The sequence below is a fragment of the Rhinoderma darwinii genome, chromosome 2 (genome assembly GCF_050947455.1).
Source record: "Rhinoderma darwinii isolate aRhiDar2 chromosome 2, aRhiDar2.hap1, whole genome shotgun sequence".
NCBI classification, from domain to species: domain Eukaryota; kingdom Metazoa; phylum Chordata; class Amphibia; order Anura; family Rhinodermatidae; genus Rhinoderma; species Rhinoderma darwinii.
The window spans coordinates 365,949,944-365,971,444 of NC_134688.1; the positions used below are offsets into that span (position 1 = coordinate 365,949,944).

Genomic DNA, 21,501 nt, shown 5'->3' on the forward strand with positions numbered 1-21,501 from the left:
CAGTGGGCGAAAACTTCCTGGAGAAGTAGGCACAGGGACGGAGATGGGTGAGGGACCTGGTACCCTGGGACAAGACAGCACCCACTCCCACCTCGGAGGCGTCAACCTCCACGATAAATGGCTCCATTTGGTTGGGCTGAACCAGCACTGGGGCCGAGATAAAGCACTTCTTAAGGACCTCAAAAGCCTGGACAGCCTCTGGAGGCCAGTGGAGGAGATCAGCACCTTTGCGAGTGAGATCCGTAAGAGGCTTAGCGATGACCGAGAAGTTAGCAATAAATCTCCTGTAATAATTAGCGAACCCCAGGAAGCACTGTAACGCCTTCAGGGAGGCAGGTTGGACCCATTCAGCAACAGCCTGAACCTTGGCAGGGTCCATGCGGAATTCATGAGGAGTGAGGATCTGACCCAAAAATGGTATCTCCTTCACCCCAAACACACATTTTTCGGTCTTCGCAAACAGTTTGTTTTCCCGAAGGACCTGGAGCACCTTCCTGACATGCTCAATGTGGGAGGACCAGTCCTTGGCAAACACAAGTATGTCATCAAGGTACACTACAAGAAATACCCCCAGGTAGTCTCTTAAAATCTCATTTATGAAATTCTGGAAGACCGCGGGAGCATTACACAACCCAAAGGGCATGACGAGGTATTCGAAATGACCTTCGGGCGTGTTAAATGCAGTCTTCCACTCATCCCCCTCTCTGATGCGGGTAAGGTTATAAGCCCCCTGAAAGATCAAACTTGGAGAACCATTGGGCCCCCTGAACCTGATTGAAGAGATCAGGAATCAAAGGAAGGGGATACTGGTTCCTTACAGTGACCTTATTCAAATTTTGGTAATCGATGCACGGCCTAAGACCACCATCCTTCTTCCCTACGAAGAAGCCAGCACCTACCGGAAAAGTAGAGGGGCGAATGTAACCCTTGGCCAGGCATTCCTGGATATACTCTCTCATGGCTTCGGCCTGTGATTATGTAATGACGGGGTAGGGAGAAGACAGGTGAGCCCCAATCTACCCGCCACTCAGTCCCTGCCTACTTGCACGGCCTGTCCTAGGCGACGGCGTACAACTGGGCCACGGTCCTTACGCTCAATATGTGCACGACAGACAAACAGACAAGGGTACACAGAAGCTAAGGGAAATGGGGCAGTTGCCCACGGCAAGACCGTGAGCAACAATAGTAGTGAACGAGCTGAGTCAAACCAGGAGTGTATGAGGTACCAAACGCAGAGCAGGAGCGTAGTCAGTAAAGCCAGGGTGAAAATGAAGCAAGGTCAATAATGATAGCAGGAGCAGCATAGCCAGGAAACAGGAAAGAATCGCAGGCAGAGACAAGCAGGAAATGAAGGTATAAATAAGACCGAGGGCGGGAGTTAGAACCGTCTGGCAAGGCTGTGATAGGTTCTCCCACTCCTGAGCCTACCAGCCTGAGTGGTAGCAGATCAAGTCACTCTATCAGACTTAGGAGCAGGTGCAGACTGATTAACCACGGGCGTCGACACAGAAGCTGTGTCTGGCAGATCCTTTACACTAATTCCACAAAAAATCTGTGGGGTCTAAATGCTCACTATATCCCTCGATAAATTCCTTGAGGGCTTTAGTTTCCCAAATGTAGTCACTTTTGGGGGGTTTCCACTGTTATGGTCCCTCAGGGGTTTTGCAAATGCGACAAGACACCCGAAAACCATTCTAGCAAAACTTGAGCTCCAAAAGATAAATGGTGCTTCTTCCGTTCTAAGCCATGTCGTGGGTCCAAACAGTAGTTTATCGGCACATATTGGGTTTTGCCGTGCCCAGAAGAGTTCACATTACAAATGTTGGGGAGCTTTTTTCTCCTTTATTGTGAAAATGGAAAAATCGGAGCCAAAACTACATTTTATTAGAAAAAAAACTTAGATTTTTATGTTCTCCGTTATGCCTTGTAAATATTGAAGATTTCTACGTTTTGTTGGAAATAATTTAGATTTTCATTTTTACATCCTAATTCCACTAAATTCAGCAAAAAAACATGTGGGGTTTAAATGCTCACTATACCCCTTGATAAATTTCTTGAGTGGTGTAGTTTGCCAAATGGTGTTTTTTTGGAGGGGCTTCCACTGTGTTGGCACCACAAAACCTCTTCAAACCTGACATGGTGCCTAAAATATAGGCCCCAAAATCTTCTCGGTGCTCCTTTGCCTGTGTTTCAGTCTATTAGCGCACTAGGGCCCTTTGTCACATATTTCAAACAGCTGCAGAATCTAGGCAATAAATATGGAGTTGCGTTTCTCTGGTAAAACCTTCTGTGTTACACAAAAAAAAATAATTAAAAGCAGATTTTCTGCAAAAAAAATTACATTTGTCAATTTCACCTCCACTTTGCTTTAATTCCTGTGAAACATCAAAAGGGTTAAGAAAATTTCTAAATGCTGTTCCGAATACTTTGAGGGGTGCAGTTTAAAATGGTGTTTTATTGGGGTTTCTAATATATAAGGCCCTCAAAGCCCCTTCAGAACTGAACTGGTCCCTGAAAAAATAGCCTTTTGAAATTTTCTTGAAAATGTGAGAAATTGCAGCTAAAGTTCTAAGCCTTGTAACGTCCTGTAAAAATAAGAGTGTTCAAAAAAATTATGCAAACAAAGTAGACACATGGGAAATATCAACTTGTAACTATTTTGTGTGGTATTACTATCTGTTTTACAAGTAGATACATTTAAATTTAGAAAAATGCAAATTTTTGCAAATTTTCTTTCAATTTTAGTGTTTTTTACAAATAATCACTAAATGTAACGACCAATTATTTTACCACTAACCTAAAGTACAATGTGTCACAAGAAAAAAACACGTCAGATTTGAAAAAAATGGCCTGGTCCATTATGCGAATACAGGCTGTGTCCTTAAGGGGTTAAATGGGATTGTCCGGCTGCCGCATACATACTAGATCATCAGCCAATAAATCCCACTGAGCCCATCAGACAACTTTAACCTAATATGTATGGCCTGCTTTAAAGTGTGGCTTCACTAATATATTATGGCAACCATTCCAAAAATACTTTAGCTCGAAACCAACTAGAGACCCCACTGCAGAACCCTAACTCGTTTTACAGTTTGCGGCGGTAATGGATGGCAAGGTCCTCTCTGTGTGCCACAATTGTTCTAGTGAGAAGTTGTAATCATGGACGACACTGAGCCAAAAATGACACTGAGGCAAAAATCTGTAACGGTGTGAACTTTTCAGGGACATGTGCCACGCCTCTTTGTGTAGGCCACACCTCTTTGTATAGGCCACACATCCCAAAGGTTCCCTAACCTGATACCCAAATTTTCCACATTGACCCCTTTAAATGGACAGACAATGTCAGATTTTTTTTTTGCATTGAAGTCATGGTAATGCCCTGATTTTGTTCCTGTAATCATGAATCTGCAAGTTATTCAGACGACAAAAGCCTGTAGTGTATTACAGACAGATTTTATTAGGGAAAAAGTGGTTTCACTATTTCCACTAGAGGGCAGCAGTACTACAGTAATGTTTTTAACCCCCTACCCGTCGTAAACAACTTTCAGATTTCCATTTTCGTTTTTTCCTCCCCACATTCCAAAAGCCATAACGTCTTTATTTTTCCATCGATATAGTACTATGAGGGCTTGATTTTTGCGGAACGAGTTGTAGTTTTTCGTAGTACCATTTATTTTGCTGTATAATGTACTAGGCAACGGTAAAAAAATTATTTGTGGGGTAGAAAATGAAAAAAAAAGCAATTCCTCCATGGTTTTTTGCGCGCCGTTTTTACGGAATTCACTGTGCAATTAAAACAACATGTTAACTTTATTCTGTGGGTCAATACCATTACGCCGATACCAAATGTATATAGTTTTTTCTATATTTTACTACTTTTACAAGTAAAAACCGAAGTGTAAAAAAGAAAATTTATTTTGTGTCGCCAAATTCCGAGAGCCATAACTTTTTTATTTTTCCGTTGATTAAGTGGTAATAGGGCTTATTTTTCTTGCGGGATAAGCTGTAGTTTTTAAGAATACCATTTTGGTGTACATGCGACGGTTTGATCCCTTTTTATTTCATTTTTTGTGGGAGACTAGCTGACCAAAAAATAGACATTCTGGCGTTTACAATTTTTTTTTTTTTACGACGTTCACTCTGCGGGTTAAATAATGATATATTGTAATAGAACATAAACAGCAATTTCTCATACTTTTAAGAAAATTTCAGAAGCCTTTTTTTTAAGGTACCTGTTCAGTTCTGAAGTGGCTTTGAGGGGCCTATGTATTAGAAACCCCCATAAAACACCCCATTTTAAAAACTAGACCCCTCAAAGTATTCAAAACAGCATTTAGAAAGTTTTTTAACCCTTCAGGCATTTCACAGGAATTAAAGCAAAGTGGAGGTGAAATTTGCTAATTTGAATAAAATTTTAATTCAGCAAGAACATTTTTTTTTTCTGTAACACAGAAGGTTTTACCAGAGAAACTCTATGAAATATGTATTTTCCATATTCTTGAATTTTTTGAAATGTCCGACATGTGGATGTAGTGTGCTCGTGGACTAAAACACAAGCCCCAGAAGCAAAGCAGCACCTAGTGCATTTTGAGGCCTCTTTTTTATTCAAATATATTTTAGGCAGCATGCCAGGTTTGTTGAGGTGCCAAAACAGTAGGAATCCCCCAATAGTGACCCCATTTTGGAAACTGCACCCCTCAAGGAATTCATTTATGGTTGTTGTTACCATTTTGACCCCACAGTTTTTTCACTGCGCGTATTTGAATTGGACTGTGAAATTTTTACAAAATTACATTTTTTCCAATAAGGTGTCAGTTTTGATCAAAATTTCTTATTTTCACAACGAATAAAACCCCCAATTTTGTTGTTCAATTTGTCCTGAGTGCGGCAATACCCAATTTGTGGTGATAAACTGCCGTTTGGTCCCATGGGAGGGCTCAGAAGGAAAGGAGCGCTATGTGTGTGTTATTTGGAATCCAGAGTTTGCTGAATTGGTTTTCGGGTGCCTTGTCGCATTTGCAGAGCCCCAGAGGTATCAAAGCAATGGAAACCTGCCAGAAGTGACCCCATTTTGGAAACTACACCCCTTAGGGCATTTATCTAGAGGTGTAGTGAGCATTTGGAGCCCATAGGTATTGTGTAAAAGGTATTGCGAAGCAGATGGTGCAGTCTGAGATTTGCAATTATATATATATATATATATGCCATTTCAGTGTCCAATATATTGTGCCCAGCATGCACCATCGGAGACATACACCCTATAAATTGTAATGTGGGTTCTCCTGGGTACAACAATACCCTACATGTGGCTGTTATCAGCTGCCTGGGCACATGGCAGGGCTCAGAAGGGAAAGATGAGGGGGATTACCTGTGCGGAGTGCATCAGGGTAAATAAAACTGGGGTAAATTAAAAATCAAGGGATGTATGATAAATTTTAAAACACTTTCATACAGAGCCCTGGCTTTTCGGGAGACGTGCCACATTGGTAAATTGTGTCCGTCCTTATTCCCCTCTTTGAGCAGACTCTGCACCTCTTTTGATTCTTTCCCTTCTTGCCAGTATGGGGAACATCTCCTGGAAAGTGTTGCCCTGGTACGATGCGTGTGGCCTCGCTTCCAGAAATACTGGGTGCCCCCCCTTCCTGGTCCCTAAAGATTAGGTTTTTGATAACCACCTCTTGAAATTTCAGGAAAGTTCCCCTCTGGCTTGCACATCGATGTAGCAATGCTTGTACAATGCTATCTGTATGATGTGCACGGCCAGCTACTTATACCACACCCTCGTTTTCCGCATGGCGCTGTAGGGTTTCAGGACTTCATCTGACAAGTCCACCCCTCCCATGTACCTATTATAGTCCAGGATGCAATCTGGTTTGGGGGTCTCTGTACTAGTACCTCGTACAGGTGCATCGGTACTGGTGTGGCCATGTATTGTTGTCAATACAAGGACATCTCTCTTGTCCTTGTACTTGACACACAATATGTTGCTGCTAGAATGTGCCCTGCTCTCACCCCTTCTGAGTGTTTGCCCAAGCAGAGTCTTAGGGAGGCCTCAAATTTCTTCTAGCAGTGCCGCATACCGCAGTACTTCTGGAAGCGAGGCACTTGGAGTGGGACGCTGGGATAAAAATTATCCAGGTATAGGTGGTAACCCTGGTCCATGCCCTCTTACTTGGCAGGTACTGGCGGAATTGAAGCCTCCCTTTAAAATGTACAAAAAGACTCATCAATAGAAATACACTTCTCGGGGGGTGTATGCTTGGGCAAAACAGGCACTGAAATGGTCTAATAGGGGGCCTCAGTTTATACAAACTGTCAAAACTGGAGTCATCTCGGGGTGGGCACTGCTCATGATCAGCATAATGTAAGAAGCGAAGTATTGCCTCATAACGCATCCTGGACATGGCAATGCGGTACATCGGGGTGTGGTATAAGATGTCCGTGCTCCAGTAGGTCCTAATGGACGGCTTTTTCAGAAGCCCCATGTTCAAGTGAAGTCCCCAGAACTTGCCCAACTCTGCTGCGTCTACAGGGGTCCACCTGTGGGATTGGGCATAAAATGATGTGGGGTTCTTAGTAATATATTGTTGGGCATATAAATTTGTCTGGGAGACCATTAGCTCTATAAAGTCATCAGTGAAAAAGTCCATCTCACTGAGCCCTGCCGTGATAAATTTGATCCCCAGACTGCCCGTATACTTGGGGATTTGGGGCTCATAATTGTCTGGTGTGGGGGTCCATATGGGGTCACTTCGCTCGGGGGCTTCAACAGCAATGGGGTCTTCTAGGTGGTCCCTCCTCTTCATCACTAGATGAGGTTAACAAATAAAAAAAAGTCTCACCATCCGACGAGTCTGTGTCGGAGGCAAGAAATGCATAGGCCTCTTCGGCAAAAAAATGTCCTTTGGGACAGCTTTTATTATTTGTGTGACATGTGTAAATTGTTTTCTTAGACACGTGTATTATGTATACAGCAGAAAAAAATAAAAAATCCCTAACTAAAAGCAATAGGATGCTACCCAAAAGATTATCTTTTTTGTTTAATTTTTTAGAGAACAAGTGGACTTCCATGACACTAAAGCCAACTAGGGCGAGGGTTCCTAACACTAAACCTAACTCGATTTATTTTTAACTTCCCTAACTCTAAGCCTAACTACGGCGACGATTCCCTAACCCTAAAGCGAACTAGATTATCCCGAGCTTCCCTGACACTAAGGGCGGATTCAGACGAACGTGATTTTCGTCCATGCAGCCCGCGTGGTATTCACGCGGGTCGCACGGACCTAAACAAATCTATGGGGCAGTGCAGACAGTCCGTAAGTTTTGCAAAGTGTGAGTCCGCTGCGTAAAACTCACGACATGTTCTATACTTAGGCGTTTTTCGCGCATCACGCACCCATTGAAGTCAATGGGTGCGTGAAAATCACGCATGCCCCACGGAAGCACTTCTGTGGGACAAGCATTATTCGCGCAACAGCAGTAAAAGAATGAATGTAAACAGAAAAGCACCACGTGCTTTTCTGTTTACAAACATCCAAATGGAGTGTCATAATGATGGCGGCTGCGCGAAAAGCACGCATCCGTGCATCCATATGAACAGGACACACGGAGCGGACACGCTGTTGCCACGCGCACAAAACGCAGTGTTTTGTGAGTGCGCAAAACGCTCACGTTCGTCTGAATCCGCCCTAAAGCTAACTACAGTGAAAGGAATCCGTCACCGTAGTTAGTTTTAGCGCTGGGGATCTGACGCTAAACCTCATTACGCTTTTTGACAGTTCTCTGATACTAACTAACCCTAATACTAAACTAGCTAGATGATAAGTTTCTAAACTAACTTTTTTTTAATTTGAATAAATTTTTATATATATATTTTTTTTGTATTTTATAAAGAAGAAAAAATAAAAAAAAATAATCCACAGGGATCAAGAAAATGTGGCCCTGACTCAACCCAAGTCAGTTACAACATGTCAAATCAATCCGGTTCTCCAATCCGCCGCTGGCTCCAATTCCTTATCTGCATCTCCCTTTACATCTACCACCTTGAATGTACCATCAACCCCTCGCCCGGCAAGTATAGACCCAAATATTGGGAATATCAGATATCCAACCAGTACGAATATCACCATCACCGTACCCTCCAAAGGGAGATCATTTGTAAGTTTATAAACCCAACCAGACACGAATTTCTCTGTATATTATTTTGTTTATTTATCTTTGGCAGAAAAAGGTTCCTCACTAAAGGAAGGCTGCAAACGTAAAACCCTCATTGAGTCCATTCGGACTTAGGGTGTTGAGACGGTAGATCCATTTAGCTTCCTCCTGCAAGAGCTTGCGATCAAGATTTCCCGCCCGTGGGCCCTTCCTGATCTGAGATACCCCCTAAAATGTCAGGTGTCACCATTGTGGAGAGATCTAACGTGTCTCGACAAAGGTGTATCCTCCTTTCCATTTATTGAAAAGCAGTGTCGGGAGATCCTTCTAAGTTCCTGTATACTTTTCCCTACATATAACTTGGGACAGGGACATTTTGCAACATACACTACACCACTGCTCTTGAATAAATTGTTTCATTTGATATGTTTTGTTGTCCAAGGCAAGAAATGGGAGGCTTGGTCAGATTGACGGGCCATGATTGGTTCATTGTGGATCAGCTGCATCTTCCGGACAGCATAATACTGTCATGTTTTTTCGGCGCTAGGGGAACACAATTTCACATGCACAATAAATTTATTTTGTCACTTCTTCAGTTTTTGTTAACGCATAATGATTTTATCTTTGATAAAAAATTCTACCATCAGATAAAAGGCACGGCAATTGGTACAGCATGTGCCACCACTTATGCCAATTTATTTTTGGGGTGGTGGGAGGATACCATTGTCTTTTCTGAAGATTGACTTTGTTTCACCTGCCACATTTTATTTTGGGGTAGATATATAGATGATATATTGAGCCTCTGGGAAGGGGACTCCCCAACCTTCTTGGACTTCATGTCTGTACTGAATAGCAATTCCATTGGCATGGGATTTACTCATGAGATACACCATACTGAAATTGCATTTCTAGATCTCCGGATCTCCCTGGATCCTGGTGGTAGTGTCCAAACTAATATCTGTCGCAAACCTACAGCTACGCATAGCTTTCTTCATTGGGATATTCATCACCCCCCTGCTTTGAAGAGGGGTATCCCAATAGGTCAATATCTTAGTTCATCCAAGCAATTTCTTTTTGCTCTATCATTCAAAATTGAATGTGACGGTCCGTTCTCTAAATTTCTAGCTCGGGGGTACCCGAAGAAATGCCTACATAGAGCCTATGCCAGGGCGACAGAAAGGCAAGACCTACTGTGTGAATCCACCCATACGATCTCCTGAACTACCAAACCCACAGGGTCCCCCTCAGTCATTAGGTGCATTGGAACCTATGATGCATGCTCCTCTCAGGTGAGGAAGATTTTGGAAAAATATTGGCCCATTTTACGTGTGGATTCTGACCTACGTGATCGAATCTCCCCCATTCCCAGTATAACCTATAGAAGAGGGAAGAACCTACGTGAATATCTTGTTCCTAGCCATTATTCCAATTCGTCACCAACCCCTGCATGCTGGCTGAAGACAACTGTTACGGGCTCACATCCCTGTGGGAGGTGTTCTTTCTGCCCTTATATGCCTACTTCCAAAAGTTTTTGCAATGCCTTGGACAACAAAACATATCAAATGAAACAATTTATGAACTGCCAGAGCAGTGGTGTAGTGTATGTGGCAAAATGTCCCTGTCCCAAGTTATATATAGGGAAAACTATACAGGAACTTAGGAGAAGGATCTCCCGACACTGCTTTTCAATAAATGGAAAGAAGGATACACTTTTGTCGAGACACATTAGATCTCTCCACAATGGTGACACCCGGGTACTGAAATTTTGGGGGGGTATCTCAGATCAGGATGGGCCCACGGGCGGGAAATCTTGATCACAAGCTCTTGCAGGTGGAAGCTAGATGGATCTATCGTCTCAACACCCTAAGTCCGAATGGACTCAATGAGGGTTTTACGTTTGCAGCCTTCCTTTAGTGGGGAACCTTTTTCTGCCCAAGATAAATAAAATAAATAATATACAGAGAAATTAGTGTCTGGTTGGGTTTATAAACTTACAAATGATCGCTCTTGGGCCATGTTATAATAGAATACGTATGGTCCCGATTGAGAATTTTCTTATTAATACATTTCTATGACCAAAATTGTCTCGTAATTCTGACCACCTTGTTTTAATTGTGTCATAATTCATAGCAAGCCGTTTTTTTGTCTATTTGTTTTATTTATTGGTCCATGTATTTATACATAGTTTTTTGGCAGAACGGAATTAAAGTCTGATGCACAGTAATGTGTTACGTAACGGTGTTTGACCTGCTTGACGTCCTGACTTGATATAAATAACAATGGAATTTCCGCTGTTCGAATGTGCTGATCTATCTACTTACATCATGGCCTATGCGGTCATGGAGAGTTATTATTTCATACATATGCACGGAGCATGCATATCGATAGTTCTCCCAAATCACTCTTCTATTGGCTGCCCCCAGTGTCCATCAGAGAGGGCAGGAGGCTTGTTCCTCCTCTCTCGACACGATTGGTCAGCATCTGTGTGTAGAGGTTGGCTCTCGGTGCGGCATCTTGATTGGTCCACTAAGATGTCAGTCATGGAAATGGGAGGCTTGGTCAGTTTGACTGGCCATGATTGGTACATTGTAGATCAGCTGCATCTTCTGGACAGCATAATACTGTCATGTTTTTCCGGCGCGCTATCATTAGCCCCAGAACCCCTGAGGACGCTGCCTCGTGTAATGAAACATGTCGGGGGGACTCTGACACTTATTTTTGACCCCTTAATGACCAGGCCATTTTGCACTTTAATGACCAAGGATTATTTTTTTGTTTTTTCACGGTCGCATTTCAAGTCTCGTAACTTTTTTTTAATTCTGTCGACATAGACGTAGAAGAGCTTGTTTTTTGCGGGACGAGTTGTATTTTGTAATTGTACAATTTTTAGACGTTTATAACATATTGATTAACTTTTAACTTTATTTTAGGAGAGAATTGAAAATAAGCAGCTATTCCAGCATTAATTTCCAGGTTATAAATTTACGCCGTTTACTATGCAGCATAAATAACATGTTAACTTCATTCTATGGGCCGGCACGATTATGGCGATACCAAATATGTAAAGGTTTTATATGTTTTCCTACGTTTGCACAATAAAAAGCCTTTTAGAAAAAAATATTACTTGTTTTTGCATCGCCGCATTCCAAGAGACGTAATTTTTTTATTTTTCCGTCAACGTGGCCGTATGTGGGCTTGATTTTTGCGGGCCAATGTGTAGCTTTCATTAGTACTATTTTGGGGTACATAGGACTTATATATTAATTTTTATTTCATTTTTTATGGGGGGGGGGGGGAAATGGGAGAAAAGAGAATTTTGCCATTGTTTTTTGCGTTTTTTTGGACGCCGTTCAGCCGGCGGTTTAATTAACGTGTTCATTTTATTGTTCAAGTTGTTACGATCGCGGGGATACCATATATGTGTATGTGTTATTTGTTTTGACACTTACTAAATAAAACCACTTTTCAAACTTTAACTGATTTACATTTTTTTTTTTAGTCCCACCATGGGATTTGACTATGCGATCTGCTGATCGCATATATAATGCTTTGGTATAACTTAGTATACCAAAGCATTATTGCCTGTCAGTGTAAAACTGACAAGCAATCTGTTAGGTCATGCCTCCAGCATGGCCTAACAGGCATTTGCTGAAGGCAGACCTGGGGGTTTTTGTAGAGACCCCCGGCTGCCATGGAAACCCGACGGCGACCCGCGATTTCTTTTGCGGGGGCGCCGATGGGGTGACAGAGGGAGCTCCCTCCCTCTGTCAAACACATTAGATGTCGCTGTCACTTGATTTAATGGGTTAAACTGCCGGAATCTGAGCGCGCTTCGATTCCGGCAGTTGCAGCAGGAGCCAGGCTGTGTATAACAGCCGTGCTCCTGCCGCTGATCGTGTGGGTACAGTGGCAGTACCCACGCTGTCACAGGACGGATATATCAGTCCTCCTGCGCGAACTAGCAGCTGCTGAGGACGGATATATCCGTCCTTCGGCGTTAAGGGGTTAAACTAATGTTGGTCCTCACTGATATACCGTCGATTCAGTCTGGCATTCTGCAGCCGCCAGGCAACATTGGCAATACATACATATGGTCATATCTGCATTGTTCAGTATCACCTTCCAAACGGAGGAGATGCAATCATTTTTAAATCATTTACATGTGGTTAGTCTTTTTGCTTAATAAAGCGCAATAAAGTTAGTTCATTCATTTTTGATGGTTGGGTTAAAGGGGTTGATCTGCTGGTAGCAGTTTTTGTATATATATTGTCCTAATTCCCGCCAACTATCAGGGTCGTTTCCTTTCTATGTGTAGTTTGGTGTGTAGGAACGCGAGTCGACTGCAAAGAGCTCCAAACACCTTTGATGTTGAATTAGAAGGTCTGGCTGGCAATCAGTGTTAATTTATTCCAGTGTTTGACCATATAAATGCTCTTGGAAAGCATCAAAGTTTATGAAAAGTCTTTAAAGGGGACCCGTCACCACTGGACATGTCTATTTCTGCAATTAGTATTCCCCAGAAAACAACAATTCTGGAGCATTTTTTATTTTTAGTTTTTTAGTATTTTCTGTTATTCCTCCTAGAAATTTATGAATAAAATTGACAACTGGATGTTAAGATTCCCCTTCTCAAAGGGGTGTGTACCTACACAGTCTCACTCAGCCAGCACTGATTGGACAGAGTCAGACTGTTTAGGGATACACCCAACTGGAAACACCCAGTTGTCAATATATTCATATATTTCTAGGAGGAACAACAGAGGAATGGCACAACAGGGTCCAAAGCAAAGATGCTCCAGAATGGTTATTTCATGGGGGAACACAATCATTTATTAAAACAGACATTTCAGGAGAAGTGAAAGGTCCTCTTTAAAAAGTGAGAGCGTGAAAGAATTTAGAAGATCACATTGGTTAAATCTGAATTTGGACCAGCACTGACTTCGTGAAGAAGAGGGCTATATAGAGATCCGGTATTCCCTTGTTGCTGCTCAGAGATTTCTAGTAATAGAAATCAGACAACATTCTAAGCAAAGAGCGATTCAAATCAAGGTCTTGTCAGATTTTCAATAAAAAAAAAAATCTATGAGCACAGCCAAAGGGTGACAAAGTTGTATGCATGCATGGTTTTGTGATTTGTATAATTAAAAACAAGTCTTAACTCACTTTAAAAATCTTTAAACTTTTATTTTTACAACACAAATAAATCCAAAATATCAAAATGTTAAACTGAACACAGTGCACAATAGTGCAAACAAATAATTAACAAGGGGAAAATAATAATTATGATGATGGCATGAGTTAATTTAGCCTATATGTGTCTGTCTATGTAAAGGTAGATTGTGGAAATGTATTGAGTCACCTGTACATCTGCTTTAACCAGAGTTACCACATGCAAACCAAGGTCCGAGCATCTTGTTTCCCCCACTATCTCCCTATCACCAATCTGATAGTGGTCAGTGATATTTCTATGTACGTGCAATGAATGGATTAAGAAAATCTAAAACTTTTAGAATAAAAGAAAAAATCCCTAGCCGGATTCCAACTTTAATTTAATTTGGATCTGTAAGGCTTCGTTCACATCTGTGTTGGGACACAGTTCATGGGTTTTGTCTGAGCTTTCCGTCAGGGGAACACATGAACGGAATCCATAGGTTTCGGTTTACATCACCATTGATTTCAATGGTGACGGATACGGTGCAAATGGTTTCAGTTTGTCTCAGTTGTGTAAGGGTTCCGCCGTTTTTCCGGAATCAATAACGTAGTTGACTACGCTATTCATGCAGTCAAAACGATGGAACCCTTACACAACGGTGACAAACTGAAACCATTTACAGCGGATCAGTGGTGATGCAAACGGAAACCTAAGGTTTCTGTTAGCTTTCAGTCAGGGGAACCCATGAACGGAATACACAGACGAAACCAATGAATGGAGTCCTGACGCAGATGTGAACGAAGCCTAAATCAAGCCATTATTAAAACTAGTGGTGAATGCTACAGTTTAAAATAAATGGTGAAGGAAAAATACTATATTATTAACTATACAATTCAGTGATTTAACAATTATGACCCTATCCGAACAATATTTAGAAAAAGTGTCCAACTGTAGTGTAAACATCCGATATGTGCTGGGTCTTATTCATTTTAAATGTTGTGTTAACCATCTCAGCGTACCATACAGGCAATAGAATACTTATTCGTTATGGTTTGCCAGTGCAGACTGATAATGGTCTTTTCTTCCTAGTTTAATATGTACAATCAATTAGGATTTGTTTTCATCCTGATCATTAATGAATTACAGTAAATAACTAAAAAATGGAAAAAGATAAATTGATTTCAAATTGAAAACTGACAGAAATCTCCGGGGAATTATACAAATGAGCATTTCTGTGGGTCAAGTTTGATGGTTGTGTTATTCCGATGAGGATTAATGCTGTATAGTAAAAATGGCAACACCTGTCAAATGTAATTGGTAAATACAAATCTACTTATGTTAAAGGGGTTTTCCTGGGATTATAAAAAAAAAAAAAAAAAAAGTCTGCTCTCAGAAACGGCACCACACTTGTTCATGGGCTTCGTCTGGTATTGCAGCTCAGCACTATTCACTTGAATATCAATTAGCTTCAATACCAGACAGCCCACTGTCAGAATGGTTCAGTCTCTGGAGAAAAAGAGGTTGTCCGTGATGAGAATAAATTAGTTTGACATTATTTTATAACTTAAAAAAAAATATTCAGCCTTTTCTTAGGATCTGCTCACACTAGCATCGTGGCTTCTGTTTAACGGGCCATAACAGCCATTGCAAATCCAGGTCAGTATTCAAATGGATACTGGCGCGTACCAAAAGATCCCATTGAGCTAAATGAAGTCTCCTTGACGTCAAATATACAGGAATGGCTGTTGAAAGCCCCGATAGAACCTTGAAACTCAAGTGTGAACGGAGCATTAGTAAGATTTGATTCTGGGAAAGCTTGGCGACAATCAGTATGGCCACCAGCTTTCCTAGAATAGGAAACAGCAGTCATAAGAACGGGAGAGACATTTATCCAGAATTGCCATTCAAGAGTCTGATAAAACTGGTTGATACGTAACACCTACGAGAATTATTATGGTGCCCATTTCCTCTTGGAAGAAAGACTATCACCAAGGGACATTTGAACTCAATTTTCAACAACCTGACAAGGGAACATTTTACATGGAAATGCTATTAAATGAAGGAAAGGCATATAAAAACTTTGCCAAAAACCGGTTGGGCTAGACCTCACAGAATTGAAAACCACATAAAAGAATATAGCGGGCTTCTGTCTGAAAGCAAAGGTCGGAATGCACACAAATTTCCTGGAAGAGTTAGTGAGGACAGTTTAGTGTTCGTGCCTCCATGCTGGCTCTCCCTGTTGCTGTACTGCGCTCTCTCCACTCTGCTCACCTATGAAATAATGAAATGTAGAACAGTTTATTATATCATGTACTGTTGACTAACTAAAAAAAGGCTGCAGATTATTAGTGCTATATAGAAGATATAAAATGTTAAGTGAAGAGTTAACCCAATGTATGCACTATTGCTGAATATAAAAACTCAACCCCCATCATGCTTGCTGCCAGAGAGCGCTTTGGTCCACCAGCACACACTGGTTCCCTTACAGTAGTAGCATATAGGAGGATCCATACTTGGAATTCTTTACTTACAAGGTTGTGGATCATTAACATTCATGCTTCCAAAGAGTTCTGTAAGTTCTGTGTCATCCAGATCTTCAAGGTTATCAGCCTGGTAACCACAATAACCACCTTTATCGGCGCAAAACCTCAAAAACCTAATGACAGATGAAAGCGGATGTACAGTTAATTCATAAAATGGTGCTCAATCACATTATATTGGTATTGGTTTTTTAAAACATAAGATTTTTTTTTGCATTCAGATGAAAAACAAGATTACAGTTCAGTAATTTTAAATTTAGTACCAACAAATTAGTGTTACTTTCCAAAAAAAACACTGGTACGTTTCATGGCCAAACATTTCCCTATAAACAAAATGGCCACTTTATTGGGGACAACTTTCTAGTACTGGGCAGTACCTGCCTTTGTGGACTCTGAGTATTTAGCACATCAGTCAGATCAGTTGAATGCATGTCAGAGGTTCTGGTCCATATCAATGGCATCACACAATTGTGAATCTCCCGTTTCCCAACATCCCATAATTTGGTGTATTGGATTAAAGCAGTGCTGGTCCACATAACATTGTGGGGAAGGGGGGGGGGGTTCAAATGCCACCCTGGACTTAATCAAGGGGTTGAACATCACATTCAGCCAATGGCAAAGGGTTGGCACACACACAGCTGTGTTTGTATCCCGTGATTTCTCCATCTAATATTTTTTTTTTTTTAAAGTCTAAAGCGCATACATGAATACATATTATGTACATAAACAGCACAACTTTTAGCATAGTGCCCTAATAATATTGAGCCCAGCAGACCGGGTACAGGAGCGCTCATGCCCGATCATCCTGGGGAAGGAAGCTGTGCAAATATGAATTTGCCTTCCCTTGGGGGCGGTCAGTTTGGCATCACTGATCTCAGCTCTAATCATGTTGAGGTAAACTCCTGCATAAAAGTGGTATTGTCAAATGGAGGACCCACCGATTGTGAAAACGGTGGTCCCAAACACCCAGATCCTCCTCGCTGCTTGACCCCAGTGAGGAAGACATTGAATGGAGCGGAGGTCAACCATGCGCACTGCCGCTCCATTTAAAGTCTATGTGAATGACAGAGATAGCAGAGTACAGCGCTCGGCTGTTTCCATCATTCTCATAGACAGTGAATGGAGCAGCAGGTGCATTCTCGACCGCTGCGCCATGCAAGCTCCTACTCATTGCGGGGCTGCAGTGAGGAGGATCTGGTGGTTTGGGACCACCAGTCTCATGTTCTGTGGGGGTCCCTGCGATCAGAAAATGATCACCCATCCTGTGGATAGGTGAGAATTTATGATTTTGCAAACACCCCTTTAAGCAATTCAAACAGACGTGTACGGTTGTTTACTAATCAGCTGGGAACAGTCACTTTCTTCAATTCAAAATGTATTACACACTGAAAAAAATGGACTATAGTCCTTGCACATCATGTTACTTACCGACACCAATTTGGATCTTTCCGCAGGATGACGGGGTTGCCAACCATGATTAACAAAGCTTTTGCCCGCGTTATGGAGACATTAAACCTCTAAAAAAACAGGCAAGAAGAACAGAACAGTTGTACTTTGTCACAAGGTTATTAAAACTACAATGCGTCAAGGATTAAAAATTATTATTTTTATCATCAGGAAAAAATTCCAGAATCTCAATTCACACCGTTCTAAAACAATCCACATATCCATAATGGAAACTACTCACAATACTACACATTCTAACTATACATAATGAAATGTCAATGATCTGTACTTCGCTGCAGGTTTTATACATACGAAGGTTGCCTCTGGTAGGAATATACAGCAACAATTTTGATAGAAATGCAAGAGGTATTAGTCACCGGGCTGTCTTTTGCACCACATGTAGTCAAAGACATAGGACCAGACACCATGTTACAGGATTCCCACAGATGACACTACCTGAAGGATCATAAATGTTTAGTAATACCACTATACTGCTCTACCACAAAAATGACAGTATGCTACTAAATTAAGCTAAAGCGGTCAGCCAGAATGTGTACAGACATCACTTACTTGTGGCACACATCTTGTCAATAACTTTCCCTGTAGAAATGAAGTGCCTAGTACAGAATATATAGTTGAGCCATGTACAGTTATGTTTAGCATTTCTTCCCACTCACCTTAGGATTTTTCAGAAATCCAAGACTAAAGTCTTCATCAAATTTGACATAATCCAGAGTACTCCGCACTGTAGATATAAGGATCACTTTCCGTTCCTGGCCTTGAAATTCTTCCACAGAGCCAATCTTTTAAAGTAATACAACATCTTTTGTTTTTAGCATGCCGTCAATTATGCTGTTCACATACTGAACTAGGAATTTCCCAAAATATATATATATCTCCAGTGGTCCCCCATTGTTCCTGGTATACTGCGGTGGGGATACCAGAAAGTACAGCATGAGAATGCGAATGCCAGGAATTGGAACGGTCACGTGTCAGAATGGCACGTCATTGCTGCTGGAATGTAAACCGCCTGCTGTAGATCACCTGAATATTGGCAAGAGCGGCGTGAGATTTAACAGGAGGTTTTCGTTTTTTCATTTTATTACATTTTCGGATGCCTGTTTTGTTCTTTGAACAATCAGACAACCCCTTAAAATACAGTTTCTAGGTTAACAAATATATAATAAATAATGATCCAGTGAATAAATTGGGGATATGTCCATATATAACCTCACCTTCAGATCTTTAATGTCAATTACAGCTCTAAATACTTTATCAATGGCTTTCCGAATTTTTTCCACCTGAAAGACAATAAATAAACATCATGGATAAAGAACAGGATTGTGAATAAACTCTTTTCTGGTGGGGTATCTTTTTACACAAAAGTACTACTCTATATGAATGACACTGCAGCTCAGAATGATTAATAGCGGTAAAACAAAAAGTAGTTGTCCACAATCAGACAAATTTTCCAATATTAGCATGTTTGGGAAAATTTATTAAAAGGGGTTGTCTATTTTTTCTATTAATTTATCTACAAAATAGGAAATCCTACAAATTTCTAATATACATGTATTTAAAATTCTGCTCATATTCCTTTCTTAGATCAGTGCAGTTGTCGGTCTAAAAAAAAAACAAAAAACGGTAAAGCACAGACTGGTCCATAAAAAAAAAGCACCCATAGGATAACTTAATGGACAGTCATGTGACCTCTGGCAATCAGGTAACACGGTCCAGGTATCTAAACGGGTTAATAGTAGATTATTGGGGAGCAGAAGTTATGAAGTATTTCTACCGCCAGCAATATCTCATGTCTGTCAAGTCTGTGAGGAGCAGCTCTTACAGGGATTTTTATGCAGTCTCCCGAAACTTTGCACTGCGCATGCGCCAACATGTACATGTGCAGTGCAAAGGAATAGTAGGCCACGGCCAGCCATATTTTCATATTCCGCTAGATTTCTGCGGAATCTAAAAATACGCAGGCCGGACGCTGCAAAGTGAGGTCGGTGCCGGGAGTGTGCCAATCCAGTCACCTGACATGAGGTCATATGACTGGACTGGTCCACATCTGTGCCGTCACACACCCCAGTCAAAAGTGATCCTCTGCTGCATGGCCACCTCCTGACAGTGAGTCACGTCAGGCAGAGTGGAGAGTGGTAGCAGTAGGCTACCGCTCTCGGCTCTGTTTGCACCAAGCACGGGGGAAGGTGCGTGTGACGCTATCTACAAGGGGGGGGCTGGTGCGTGTGGAGCCATCCACAAGGGGTGGGGGCTGGTGCGTGTGGAGCCATCCACAAGGGGTGGGGGCTGGTGCGTGTGGAGCCATCCACAAGGGGTGGGGGCTGGTGCGTGTGGAGCCATCCACAAGGGGTGGGGGCTGGTGCGTGTGGAGCCATCCACAAGGGGTGGGGGCTGGTGCGTGTGGAGCCATCCACAAGGGGTGGGGGCTGGTGAGGGTGGAGCCATCCACAAGGGGTGGGGGCTGGTGAGGGTGGAGCCATCCACAAGGGGTGGGGGCTGGTGAGGGTGGAGCCATCCACAAGGGGTGGGGGCTGGTGAGGGTGGAGCCATCCACAAGGGGTGGGGGCTGGTGAGGGTGGAGCCATCCACAAGGGGTGGGGGCTGGTGAGTGTGGAGCCATCCACAAGGGGTGGGGGCTGGTGAGTGTGGAGCCATCCACAAGGGGTGGGGGCTGGTGAGTGTGGAGCCATCCACAAGGGGTGGGGGCTGGTGAGTGTGGAGCCATCCACAAGGGGTGGGGGCTGGTGAGTGTGGAGCCATCCACAAGGGGTGGGGGCTGGTGAGTGTGGAGCCATTCACAAGGGGTGGGGGCTGGTGAGTGTGGAGCCATTCACAAGGGGTGGGGGCTGGTGAGTGTGGAGCCATTCACAAGGGGTGGGGGCTGGTGAGTGTGGAGCCATTCACAAGGGGTGGGGGCTGGTGAGTGTGTAACCATCCACAAGGGGTGGGGGCTGGTGCGTGTGGAACTATCTACAAGGAGGGCTGTGTGTGGAACTATCTACAAGGAGGGCTGTGTGTGGAACTATCTACAAGGAGGGCTGTGTGTGGTGTGATCTGCAGGGGGCAGTTACTGATGGGGCACTTTTATTGTGTCGTGCACGGAGGGATCATGAGTTTGTTTAGAGGGTGGGGTATAGGTGTGGAGGATGCTGGAAAAGCGAGAAACCAACATGTCTGTGTGTCAAATTCTGAAGAGACGAGTCGTGAGGTTACTAATCGTTGTCTGAGGAATGTTATGCCACACTGAATGCACTTGGGCACACGAATCATCAAGATTGGCTGCTGGCAGCTCCCTTTGCAATTGCCGACCAATGACGTCCCAGATTTGCTCAATGGGAGACAAGTCTGGAGATGCTGCAGGCCATGGTAGCATGTTTAAGCCATGCAGGCTGCTCACAGTAGCACGAACATGCGTCCCGATGTGGTCCTGTTGAAAAACGGCTTCTGGGACACTGAAGAAATGGTCGTACCACTGGTTCCACGACCAAATCAATGTAACGCCGAGTTGTTAGTGTACCTGAAATGAAGACTAGAGGGGTCCAGCTACTGCACATTATGCCAGCCCACACCATCATTCCGGGAGTAGGACCGGTGTGACGTTCCCTTGTGAAGGCCTCTTCATGGAGTTGCCCACGTGGTCTCCAGACCAATCTCCGGCCATCATTTCAAAATTGGGATGCATCACTGAAGAGGATAGATTTTCATTCCAGCCTCCATTGCTATCTTGGTGTTCCCCAATGTTAGCCTTTGAGAGCCGTGGCAAGTGGTCAATGGAACACCTGCAGCTGGACGTCTGGCTCGTAGCCCAATGTCGTGCAAACGCCTTGTGATGGTTTCTGTCGACACTAGTTACCACCCCAGGCTTGGGATGTGACATCTACTTTCACTTGCAGTACAGAATAGACCACTACGTGCCATTCTTCCAATCAGACGATCTGCTCGTGCAGAGGTTAGCCTCCGCGCATCTCTTGCTGTCATTCCCGTTCATTGCTGTTCCCCCAACCTTCGGGACACACATTGAACAGTGCTGACGTCTCGGCCTAGGAGAGTAGCGATCTGCCAGAGTGATAAACCAGGGTCTCTCTGTTCAAGGATTCTGTACCTCTCAGTTTGCTTCAGGTGGCACGTCAATGAACAGGAGGCATCACACAATCATCTCACACCACCTGATCTGGTTTTTGAAGTTTC

The 21,501-nt window shown here is 42.8% G+C and overlaps 1 protein-coding gene across 1 annotated transcript in view; it reads right to left on the minus strand.

Moving 5' to 3' along the window:
* Nucleotides 1-13,313: 13,313 nt before the first annotated feature.
* MOV10 (Mov10 RNA helicase) overlaps nt 13,314-21,501 on the minus strand; it is a 63,162-nt gene continuing 54,974 nt past the window's right edge. Inside the window, exons 18-22 of the mRNA XM_075853859.1 lie at nt 18,528-18,593; nt 17,970-18,095; nt 17,275-17,363; nt 15,838-15,962; nt 13,314-15,577 (exon numbers count right to left, since the gene is read on the minus strand). Coding sequence (XP_075709974.1) covers nt 15,513-15,577; nt 15,838-15,962; nt 17,275-17,363; nt 17,970-18,095; nt 18,528-18,593 — 471 coding nt within the window. The 3' untranslated portion in view covers nt 13,314-15,512. The remainder of the gene's footprint in view (nt 15,578-15,837; nt 15,963-17,274; nt 17,364-17,969; nt 18,096-18,527; nt 18,594-21,501) is intronic.